The sequence below is a fragment of the Dermochelys coriacea genome, chromosome 9 (assembly GCF_009764565.3).
Source record: "Dermochelys coriacea isolate rDerCor1 chromosome 9, rDerCor1.pri.v4, whole genome shotgun sequence".
NCBI lineage: Eukaryota > Metazoa > Chordata > Testudines > Dermochelyidae > Dermochelys > Dermochelys coriacea.
This window is the reverse complement of record NC_050076.1, coordinates 47,933,464-47,946,021: the sequence shown is the minus strand read 5'-3', so window position 1 is coordinate 47,946,021 and position 12,558 is coordinate 47,933,464. Positions and strand designations below refer to the sequence as shown.

The following is a 12,558-nucleotide window of genomic DNA, read 5'->3' as shown; positions in this document are numbered from 1 at the left end:
AGAGGAGAGATTCCAGCCCACTTGGTGCTAAGGGAGTCAGGCTGTGCCCTGTAACAGCATAAACATTTATATCTGTCAGATTTTTCATAATAGTTATGCATTTTCTATTTTTTTCCTTCTATCTTTTTTAGGGGAATTTAGTGACTCGTAAAATTGAGACATTAACAGCACTAGCAAAAGCCAAGACTGATAGTCCTGTATTCTGTGAGACACGTCAGTCAGTGCCGCTCTATCCCTAAACCCCACTTGAACAGAAACTGATGAAGTCTCCTTGAAATACTTAGGATTTGCTATAGTACAGATTTTGGTGAAACTTCGCATGGTTAAAATATTAAACTGTTATACTCCATGCAGAAAGACTGTGTAGAATAATACAGTTACAGATGCACTTGTGTGATCTATCTTGAATGGTTTGGAGAGTAGTAACGCAATGGATTTTCAATACATATTTCTTTACACAGAGATGCAGTTGAATTGAATAGGACCTTGCACTACTGATTTCAGTTGAACTTTGCATCGTGAGAATATGTTGGTTTTGGTGTGTCTTGTAACAGTAACATTCATTGATATATTAGCCATAAACAGCAGAAATCAAATGCAAAAACAGCATCAAGATATTAGGGTAATGTGTGGCTTAAATATCAGTGAATGTTATTGATTTATTTCTTCTAATGGTATCATTGGTTTCTGCACCTAATATTTTATCTTTTTCCTACAGGTAACTTTTTTGTGGATGATTATGCTAGATTTACTGTCTTGAATTCCAAAGATAAAACAGCTGCTGTAGCCAATAGTATGACCTACTTAACAAAGAAAGGTAATAATCATGATAAAATATAAACTGAAATCTACTTCTGTGTTTGTGAAGCTCCTAATACAACTAAGTCTTGATCCTGATTGGGACCTCTGGGGCAGTTCAGCAATGTAAATTTTAATAACACAATCTGCTTAATCAGAGCTTTACAAACAGACTGCAAACACTTAAGGGCAAAAACGCAATCTTACTTGAAGAGAGGATCTTTTCAGGGAAGGAAGAATAAGGAGAACACTGGTGAGGAGGACATTAAAGGAAAGCCTTTTGTCAGAACTGCTCTGAAGGCAGGAAGAGGTTGAGGCTTGGCAGGAAATGGGACTGTCAGGCATGGGTAACAGCATAGTAGGCGCAAAGCCAAGAGACTGTAAAAGATGAAGTGGGAGTAGTAAGGCAGAGAGCAGATTCAGAGACTAGGCAGTGAGTTGGATTCTGTTAGGGTCGATCAGTTTCTCGAGATTGATGTATGTCCTTGCCACCATAGTAATGGAGCTCTTTGGTAAAGAGAATCAGTCACTAACATCCTTCTCAGATATATAGAATTACTTGCCCTCCTTTTTCCCTGGGTCTTCCTCTCCTGAACCACCTGTAACCTTCTATGATTAAGGCTGCAAGTTTGCCATGGAAGATGGTGCCTTTCTCTGACCTCCAAGACTTCTGCAGTGGCCGGTGTGCCTTGCCTGGGGTCCACCTGAGCAGCTCAAGCAGCCCCTACGCCAGTCGCACTGGCGGCTGCTGGGGCAGTCTTGGGCCACTGCATCTCCTACCCCCCGAACCCCCCCCCCGCAGCAGCAGGAGTTTGGGTGTATGGGGGGGAGGAGGTTGGGGCACAGGACGCGGGGAGGGTTCTGGGCAGCGCTTACCTCGAGGGGACTTCCCAGAAGTGGCAACATCCCACTCCCTCAGCTCCTAGGTGGAGGTGTGGCCAGGCAGCTCTGCATGCTGCCTCCGCCCTGAGTGCCAGCTCCACAGCTCCCATTGGCTGTGAACCATGGCCAATGGGAGCTACGGGGGTGGTGCCTGCAGGCAGAGGCAGCACACAGAGCCTTCACCTAGGAGCTGAGGGAGGGGGATGTTGCCGCTTCTGGGGAGACGTGGAGCCAGGTAGGGAGTCTGCCAGTCCCACCAACACTCCCTCTCCCCCTCCCCCCCCCAGCACCTGCAGGGGTCCCAGACTGTATGCTGCTGCCCGCCCCCTCTCCAGCACCAGTGGGGGTCCTGGGCTGCCCCCCCAGCACCCACAGTGCCCCCGGGCCAGCACCTGTGCCACCCCTTCCCCAGCACCCATAGCACTCCCAGGCTGCCCCATCCAAGATTTAGTCAGGGGTATATAATACAAGTCATGGACAGGTCACAGGCCGTGAATTTTTGTTTACTACCCATGACCTATCCATGTGTTTTACTAAAAATTCCCATGACTAAAATATAGCCTTATCTATGATGGATTTTGTCTCCTACCACCAAACTATTCTTACAGCAGCACTGTATTTCTGGTGTACTTATGCTAATGTAGGCCCAATCCTGCAAAGTGCTGAGCACTCTCATCTCTACTAAAGTCAGATTTTGAAGATGTGCTGACCAGAACTGAACACAGTATTCCAAGTGAAAATATGCCACTCATTAGAAGGGCAGTTAACCAATGGATCCAACTGCCATGTGATATTCTTGAGTCAAACAGCCTAGATGAATATAGAAAAGGATTAGCTGTCCTTATGAAAAAATATAATCTGCAATTACATTGCCTAAAATAAAAATGAACAAGGGATCAGGAGCCTCTGCTTTGTGACCTAAACTAAACGATAGTTACCTGAGCTTCAGAAGTTTGCATAATTGTCCAGTAATCAGACTGACCATTTATCTGGTCTGATCTTGCAATTCTTGCACTTCGTGCATGAACTGCAAGGTCAAATATTGTATTACTTATATTACAGTTGTAGTCAAAAACCCCTGTCAAGATTAGGACCTCATTGTGCTACATGATGTACAAACACACGCAAACAGATATGGTCCCTGACATGAAAAGTTCATAATCAATCAGCCCTTCATATGTTCCAATCTTGGCTATTTAAACTTCCTGACTCACGAATACTTGATTTTTTTTTTCCCCCCCTTTCCTATATTTGGGACTACTCTTCTTGTTTTTTAAGTGACTCTTTCTAGTTTCTCCTGACATTGTCCCCAGGCATTGCCTCCTTCCTGTAGTGCTGTAAATGTTTCCATCACTCTCTGTCATCTGCTTAGTCCTTTGTTCATGTACAGCCAATTAGAGCTGTTCCTTATTTTTCTTTGTAGCACTTAAAATAGGCCATACATTTCCAAACTCTCATTTGAAAGTACCTTTTCTATTGTAGATCAGCACAGAAACAGACATTTCTGTGGAGAGTGGATGACAGCATGAATATTTACTAACGAGCCGGAGGACCAGTTGCCCCTTCACAGCTAGAATTTCTTTAGATCTGTTTAGCTTCACCTAGTATCCACTTCCTATTGTCTGCTGATCTCAGTCCCTAACTGGACTTCTTTTTATGGAGGCATGTTGTTTTTGAGCTGCCTTTGCTTAATTTACAGCTTTTGGCTTGCTGTATCTGATTACAAAGAATAATGTGGCATGTTTCTTTTTCTAAATAGTGGAAAAGCCTAGGTTTTGCTGAATCACCAGTTAGTATTCTTTCCTCTGCAATGGTACTGAACTCATACTAAGGGAATCTACACAGCAGCTACGAGGGTGATTCCCAGCTCAGGTAGACATGAAAGTGCTAGCTCTGCTGAACTTCGTGACTTTGTCCTCACCCATAACTATTTCACATTTGGGGACAATGTATACCTTCAAATCAGCAGCACTGCGATGGCTGCCCGCATGGCCCCACAGCATGCCAACATTTTTATGGCTGACTTAGAACAACGCTTCCTCAGCTCTCGTCCCCTAATGCCCCTACTCTACTTGCGCTACATTGATGACATCTTCATCATCTGGACCCATGGAAAAGAAGCCCTTGAGGAATTCCACCATGATTTCAACAATTTCCATCCCACCATCAACCTCAGCCTGGACCAGTCCACCCAAGAGATCCACTTCCTGGACACTACGGTGCTAATAAGCGATGGTCACATAAACACCACCCTATATCAGAAACCTACTGACGGCTATTCCTACCTACATGCCTCTAGCTTTCATCCAGATCATACCACACGATCCATTGTCTACAGCCAAGCTCTACGATATAACCGCATTTGTTCCAACCCCTCAGACAGAGACAAACACCTACAAGATCTCTATCATGCATTCCTACAACTACAATACCCACCTGCTGAAGTGAAGAAACAGATTGACAGAGCCAGAAGAGTACCCAGAAATCACTTACTAAAGGACAAGCCTAACAAAGAAAATAACAGAACGCCACTAGCCATCACCTTCAGCCCCCAACTAAAACTTCTCCAACGCATCATCAAGGATCTACAACCTATCCTGAAGGACGACCCATCACTCTCACAGATCTTGGGAGACAGGCCAGTCCTTGCTTACAGACAGCCCCCCAACCTGAAGCAAATACTCACCAGCAACCACACAACAGAACCACTAACCCAGGAACCTATCCTTGCAACAAAGCCCGTTGCCAACTGTGTCCACATATCTATTCAGGGGATACCATCATAGGGCCTAATCACATCAGCCATACTATCAGAGGCTCGTTCACCTGCTCATCTACCAATGTGATATATGCCATCATGTGCCAGCAATGCCCCTCTGCCATGTACATTGGTCAAACTGGACAGTCTCTACGTAAAAGAATGAATGGACACAAATCAGACGTCAAGAATTATAACATTCAAAAACCAGTCGGAGAACACTTCAATCTCTCCAGTCACTCGATTACAGACCTGAGGGTGGCTATCCTTCAACAAAAAAGCTTCAAAAACAGACTCCAACGAGAGACTGCGGAATTGGAATTAATTTGCAAACTGGATACAATTAATTTAGGCTTGAATAGAGACTGGGAATGGATGAGTCATTACACAAAGTAAAACTATTTCCCCATGTTATTTCTCCCCCCCCCATCCCACCCCACCCCCCACTGTTCCTCAATGTTCTTGTTAACTGCTGGAAATGGCCTATACCTTGCTTGTCACCATGAAAGGTTTTCCTCCTTTCCCCCCCTCCTGCTGCTGGTGATGGCTCATCTTAAGTGATCACTCTCCTTACAGTAAAAAGAAAAGGAGTACTTGTGGCACCTTAGAGACTAACAAATTTATTTGAGCATAAGCTTTCGTGAGCTACAGCTCACTTCATCGGATGCATTTGAGAGGGAGTCTACATAGCCAGACAATCCTGCTGTCAGGGTGCCAATGCCTGAGATGATGGGGCGTCCAGGATTTCCAGGTGTATGGATCTTGGGTAGCAGATAGAATACCCCAGATCGAGGTTCTAGGGGTGTGTCTGTGCAGATTTGTTCTTGTGCTTTTTCAGGGAGTTTCTTGACCAAATGCTGTAGTTTCTTTTGGTAACTTCAGTGGGATCAGAGGGTAATGGCTTGTAGAAAGTGGTGTTGGAGATCTGCCTAGTAGCCTCTTGTTCATACGCCGACCTATTCATGATGACGACAGCACCTCCCTTGTCAACCTTTTTGATTATGATTTCAGAGTTGTTTCTGAGGCTGTGGATGGCATTGTGAAAGTGAGCTGTAGCTCACAAAAGCTTATGCTCAAATTTGTTAGTCTCTATGGTGCCACAAGTACTCCTTTTCTTTTCATGTTAAAAACATCAGCATAGCAGTGGGAGCATGGGTGGCAGCTCAGGCTAGTCACTTGAGTACAATCCCACCTGACCACCTGTATGCATGCTCAGGTGGTTAGACTGAGCTGCCTCTCATTTTCATACTGCTATTTTTAGTGCTCTAACTTGAGCAGAGGTAGCATGTATATGTCCAGCTGAGCTGGGAATTACCCTCACATCTGCTGTGTAGACATTCCCTAAGTGAGACACAAAAGCAATAGCTGGCCACATCTAGATCATAATATGCTGCTACTTGCAAAAATAGGAGTTTTGGCTCCAGTGCCTTCCTCAAATTCTGTAGTAAGGTCACGGTTGGATATAATATTTTGCACTAATTTAAACAAAACAAAACCTAAGTCTTTATGTAGTGTTGCTGGCAAACAATGCTTGCTCATTTACTCTCAGTTTTAGCAGTTGAGTAACATGATCCCTGTGTATACTATGCTATACAGCTAGCTCCTTAATACTTGTGGCGTTTGTTATAGAAATTAGTAATGACATTTACCTTTTTCTTCCATTCTTTCCTTTTTATTTGTGTCCAGGAATGTCCTCCAAGGAGATCTATGGTAACTCAAACTTTAGCACTTTCTCTTTCTTGGGTTATTACTTTAATATGATTAGGTTCTTTGGGGACTTTCTGATATTTGAATAATGTTGGCCTAGAACCTGCAGGTAATTGAAAAACTGTCTGATGCATGTGTTCTATTTTTTTATAATATCTTTGTACAAAACTGATTCTGTAAGCTACCACTTGAAGGGTGAAAAAAGCATGTTTGTACCCTAGTGAGAAATTGTAGGTTACTTGCAGGTTCTTAGGTTCCTTTATAATTTTTAAACTTACCAAGTAGTCAAATCATAATTCAGTTTAGAAGCATAATAATGCATGTCCCTCCAATCTGTTAAGTAAGAAAATCAATAGTAATACCACTTTTCGTGATACATATAAGTATCACTGCTTAACTTATCTGCATCTTTCTTTATGGCCCTTTACTTTTGTCAAACCTCTTCACATGTGCGTTTTGCAGTATAATGCCAATGTGATAATATTCAGAAGCTGCCTTTTTTCCCCAAGTGTTGCATTTTTCTTCTTCTACAGATGATTCTTTTGTTAGACCAGTTACTTTTTGGATTGTTGGAGATTTTGATAAACCTTCTGGGAGACAATTGTTATATGATGCTATCAAACATCAGGTAGGTGGTAGCATTTCAACTTAAAAGGTGAGGCAGTGTGGTTCAGTGACTAGAGCACTGGACTGAGACTCCCTTCTCTCTGTTCCAACATTTCCCCTTCCACCATCTGTCTGTCTTTTCTGTCTATATTAAGAGCTTTTTGGTGATAGGGACTCTCATACCATATGTTATGTATGGGGCCTAGCACAATGGGGCATCCAATCTCAGTTGAGGCCTGTAGGCACTTACCCTAATGCAAATAATAATGGACAGAGTTCAGGCTGACAGTCCTAATATTAGAGTGACACTGCTGTGTTTTGACTTGGGCATGCATGTGAGCATTGTACCATAACCTCTGCTTTTTGTGTCTCATCTGCACTGATTGTAACAGAGGAATTTTTCACTTCCAGTGTTTTGGACAAAATAATACTTATGTATTTCAATGCAGTACCTGCTCACAAAATTAATTACACATTCAAATAAATATCAGAATTGTGGAATTACTTCCTTTTTTTTTCTCTTTTTCTCTTTTTTTTCTTTGTCCCTTTCAATCTCTGGAAATTAACCTGTACACTCCACAATAAACCCACTTGAGAAATACGAACTCTGCTCAGAGTGCTACTTTAATGTGTCTCTCCAGTTCCGTCCTCAGGCAAAAGTCTGAGTAAACAGATGAGCCTTACACCTTGCCCTGCAAGTCGCTGAATTTTCTTTTTCAAGATTGAGAAAAAAAAATCAGTTCTGCATTGTCACAATTGAGCGCTTTAACATAAATATTTAGAAACTTGCCATTTTAACTAACTCAGACATGTTGCCAGTAAGGGTTCTAGTTATGACTACATAGTAATTCAATACAAACCAGGAATCAGGGAGGGGAGGTTTGTTATAGTTGTGATGGGAATCGTGCTTTTGAATTTCTTGATTACTGTTCACTTCACTTTCTATCGATACCGTTTCTGTATTAAATTAGATTTTTGTATTTAATACTACATAGTTGTGGGTCACTTAATAAAACAGCATGGCCAATTTTCTTTCTTTAGCCTTTTTAATTTTTCTGGCTTCTAAATAAGTTGCAAGTGTCTAGCAAGTACTTTGAATTTCTGCAGCCATGCCACCTAAAACTCGGATTTTGTCAGGTCTTGTCATGCTCAAGCTGGATCATTACTCTCTAAAAGAAAAAAGATGATGTTGATGTTGTTGCATAGGGGGTGCTGTTCCCTCTCAGTATTTGAACTAGTGCCATACAAGGGTGTCAGGTGGGCCGGGGTGGTGCTACCTGATATGCCAGCTTTAGGGTCTTGACCCCTTGGGCTCATTAATATCCTACAGTGTTTGTTGTAAAAGTAGAGTGTTAACTCCTGTTTATCCTGGCTAAATTGCAGCTTTAGTAAGTACATTCTACCAACCTAAATTATCCTTTAAGAATGGAAAATATATTTTTCATGTTTTTGTCCAGAATAATCATGTAGTATTGCCAGGTTTCATTCCTGCAGTGGCTATACTTCATTATAAAGCAAGACAATAGTACAAAGCAGACACACAATGTGTGGCAATTGGTTTGCACTGTGCTTTGGGATCTATTTAGTATTTGAATTGTAAGCTCTTTGTGGCAGGAACCTTGGCTTCATACTTATCTCTAATATTCTAAGCATGCTGGTGCTATGCAAATAATAAGTTAGCTTAAAGTCATTCATTATCATTAGTCCTGTTAGCTTTGCGCTGCTGACTACCTGATTTGGGTTCAATATTTCCCATTAGGCAATACAGAACAGTTTTCTTTTGTTTTTTATTATAATGGATTTTTCCCACTTATCTGAAGACAGACTAGAATTCTAAATGCGTTCTAACTAGCACTTTATTAAAACACAGAAATCCAGTAATCATGTCCGAATTAGCATGATTAATAACCCTAGTGAAGATCTAACCAACAAGAACACAGTCATCACCAGGGCCATATGGGCAGCTCTACAGACACAAACATCAAACAATGCCAAGAACTTCATCACTAAAATGGCTAAAGAAGAGACAGCAAAGGCACTGGAGGCAGGAGCTGACATCACAGAATTTGCGGTTGGTGTAAGTATTTTTGATGGCTTTTACCGGTGGTGGGATGCTTTGCTAGCTCTTCTGATGAACTTCTGAGGGTAAATGCAGGTTGTAACTCTTGATGCAATATGCTCACACAAAAATTCAAATTCTTGTCCTTAATGGGTTAATTTCACCAAACTCAGCATGGTTTCACAATTGAGAGAGAGGATTATTTACTTTATTTTTATGGCTTTGAAACTCAGTGGGGTCTGAGCACTGAGCAAGTATTTTTCTGTGCAAGTCTAGTAAAACATTGTTTAGATTTTCTTTTTTAAAAATTGCATCCCAAAAATGCTTTAGATCATTACATACGAGACAGAAAGCTATAGTTAAAATTAAACCCTCCTATTATAAGGTCAGAAAGGACTGAGGAATGACAGGCCCACTGTTTTTCAATTTAATTACTTTGTGCATTTGTTAACCTATTTTGCATATTCAATTTCCATTTTCAGTGCATATGAATTCTTCAAACAACAAAAGGGAAGAGAAAATATTAGAAGAATAAGAAAATTTTTAGATTTTTAGAACTGCAAAAATTGACAATGGGGCTTCCAGGCAGGGTAGTACCTGAAACTATTGCTGAGTCACTTTTTGAAATTAGCTACATTTCAGTTTGATGGTGTCACTTTAATAAGTACAGGAAAAGGAGAAAATGTTTTCAAATTAAACTTGAAGAAGAGATACCAAGTCATTAAGGATAAAGAAATTCATTATGACTATTCCAAGTAGCAGGAATGGCAGACAGCAAGGCTTTCACATCAAAATTGTGAGGCTGATTGTTTGAAAAGGACATAAAGAGGCCAGGGCTCAAACAGAGAACAGGAGAAAGGGAATGAAGAGGAAAAGGGTTTGTGGGCTAGGTTGTAGCAAACTATGAAGAGGTTTGTAAAAACTTGATAAGACAGTTTAACAAGTAGTGTCCATCTATCACAGGGCATTTATTCAGAGTCTCTATTATGGTTCCCATTTCAGTGAGAATATGTTTTCTTTTTTTCTTTTAGGGTATGGATGTCAATACTTTCAAAGAGGCCTTTGAATCCCCCAAAGTGGATTTTATACTGTCTCATGCCATGTACTGCAGGGATGTTCTTAAGTTGCAGAAAGGACAGAGGGCAGTGATCAGCAATGGAAGGGTGAGCTCGCTTCCCAGACTGGGAGACAGACATATTCAATATGTAGCAAATAAGGAAGACTTAAGTGACAAAGGGGATCCAGGAACGCGATGTTGACTCTGGCCAACGGTTGTTATGATCTGATGGCTCTTTATGTGTGAAATTAGTGGCTGCTCTCAATACAGTTTCAACTGGACAAATGTCCAAGTAACAAAAATGTCAATTTTGACTAGCACAACTTGAAGCACAAAGGCCTCTTACCCCAGAGAGGCTAATTCCAATTCAAGGCTGAGGCGGATGCATTGGGCAGTGTGACAAATTTGTGTTGCTACTGTCAGTGCCCAGAGCTCCGCATCCAGCACCTTCCACTATTCAACTTTTTAAATAAATCATTTCACTGTAAAATTCCACTCCAAACAATGAAACCCTTTTGTCCAAAGCAATTTTATTTTTTCTCCTGACTTCAAACAACTATAACAACAAACCAAAACAGGTGTCACTGAGCATAGTTTTTTTTCAGTGCTAACTAGATTTCCTGTCATGTATCATACACTGTAAGTGTTTTATTCCTGTCATTGAGAATTCACTGGGCAACTCTAATAAATCTCAGAGTAGCAGCTGTCTTAGTCTGTATCCGCAGAAAGAAAAGGAGTACTTGTGGCACTTTAGAGACTAACAAATGTATTGGAGCATAAGCTTTTGTGAAGTGAGCTGTAGTTCATGAAAGCTTATGCTCAAATAAATTTTAGTCTCTAAGGGGCCACAAGTACTCCTTTTCTTTTTTCTAATAGATCTGATGCTTGAGAAGTATGATTTGATAGTGTTTGCTGAATAGTGGGATTCTGGTCTGGAATTCCATTGCACCCTCAAGAGTTTGATCTACATAACACAATGCATCTCAGTCTCCAAGTACTCGGTGGATGCTGTGAAAGCATATATTTTACATAACGACAGGTCTGATCTTCCACATTGCCGAGCACCCTTTGAGAGGTGATAAGTACCCTCAACTCCCATTGATATTAATATGACTCAGGGGCACTTGGCACCTGCAGGATTGGGCCCAAAGTATGTATCTTTAAAATGTTTTTGAATTTTGTTTCAGTATAGCACTTGCCTAATAAGTCTGACTTCATTTTCTTTATAGATTATTGGCCCATTAGAAGACAATGAGCTGTTCAATCAGGATGATTTCCACCTCCTAGAGAATATTATACTAAAGACATCCGGACAGCAAATCAAATCCCATATTCAGCAATTGGGAGTAGAAGAAGATCTGTAAGTACCATATGAACAGGAACTAAGTGGACTGGTTGAAAGCAGGGCTCAAGTCAGTAACATGGCCTTCTGCAATGGAAAGAGGGGAGAGCAGGCAGACTTGCCTCGGTTTGTGAAAGTGCACGCTATACTATAAATAAATAGTCATGTATTCATCTTGCCAATAATAACATATTTAAAGGGGATAAGGGGAAAAAGACAGTTTAAGTTGCTGTATTGAGTTGAATCAGCTTTGATGGCCTTCTGTAGCCCACACACTCTCCTTCAGAAATAAATTACTGAAGTGACTGGAAAACCAAGAAACACGCTGTCTGTATCAGTGGTTTTCAACTTGTGGTCCGGGGAACCCTGGGGGTCTGCAGACTAAGATTTTCAAAGTGGTACACACCTTCATTTAAAACTTTTTTTTTTATAAGCTCTGCAAATGAAAAAGGTTGAAAACCACTGGTCTATATCATTAAAATAAGCCTCTATACAGCAAGCTTAATGGCATGAATGCAGAATATTTCTCTTTTACTCATGGGGTTCAGGTTGTGGTCTCTTGGCTGGAGGAAAAGGGCTAGTATGGTAACTGTCATGCAGAATGGGAAGAAATATGAAGAGGAATAAGGGTGGCACCCCAAAAAAGAAAAGACGGAGGTGCTCTCTGCACTCACTCTTCTTTCAAGCCAAGTACAGTTAAAACCCAGCTTTAGCTCACTCTGACTACAGAGCAGCTCCATATGCTAAGAGGAAAACTTTTTAAATTGGAAGAAAATATGGTTGCTACTCCCTACTGTGGCCTATGATTAGAATGAAAACTCTTACATTTCTACACGCAACTCAACATATTGCTAAGGGCCTGGCAACACTTTTTTTGGGGTGGGGGGGTATATAAGATTAGATTTGAAAGTGTTTTAACCCACCTGCTCCTGGGTGCTTGGATTTAACAGTATATGCAGATGTTGGATCACTACAATATTTACTTACAAACAGAGAAGGAGGAAGAAAATGGGAAAGAGAATGGGAGCTATCAGGATGCCACAAAAATATGTTTTGTGGACATACTGGGGTTCAGCGTATGTTTGCTGATTAGCCTTTTAATATTTATTTGAGTATTATAGATCCAAAATCTATTTCTGTATCAATAACAATGACTATATAAGCACATAAGCTTCTTTTAAAACTTTTCTTAATTTATCAGCATTTCATGGTGAGACACAGGAGGAAAAAATGAATGGAGGAGGAAAAAAAGGGGTGGAGAGACAGATCCTTATTATGGGTTTAACAAAATGTATTTTAAAAATCTAGTCATGTTCAAATTCAAAGTAACAGATAAAAGTTTCCAAAAG

The 12,558-nt window shown here is 40.9% G+C and overlaps 1 protein-coding gene across 8 annotated transcripts in view; it reads left to right on the top strand.

Annotated features, from left to right (window-relative positions):
• UGGT1 (UDP-glucose glycoprotein glucosyltransferase 1) overlaps window positions 1-12,558 on the top strand; it is a 104,592-nt gene that overhangs the window by 54,096 nt on the left and 37,938 nt on the right. For 6 of the 8 annotated variants that reach the window (XR_006274352.1, XM_043492587.1, XM_038415831.2 and 3 more), the window contains exons 20-25: window positions 719-817; window positions 6,125-6,148; window positions 6,679-6,773; window positions 8,622-8,828; window positions 9,842-9,973; window positions 11,097-11,227. Coding sequence is in view for 7 of the 8 variants with exons in the window: in XM_043492587.1 (XP_043348522.1) it covers window positions 719-817; window positions 6,125-6,148; window positions 6,679-6,773; window positions 8,622-8,828; window positions 9,842-9,973; window positions 11,097-11,227 (688 nt within the window). In the remaining variant the exon portion in view is untranslated. The remainder of the gene's footprint in view (window positions 1-718; window positions 818-6,124; window positions 6,149-6,678; window positions 6,774-8,621; window positions 8,829-9,841; window positions 9,974-11,096; window positions 11,228-12,558) is intronic. The other 2 variants (XM_043492585.1, XM_043492588.1) reach the window with 1 other exon arrangement.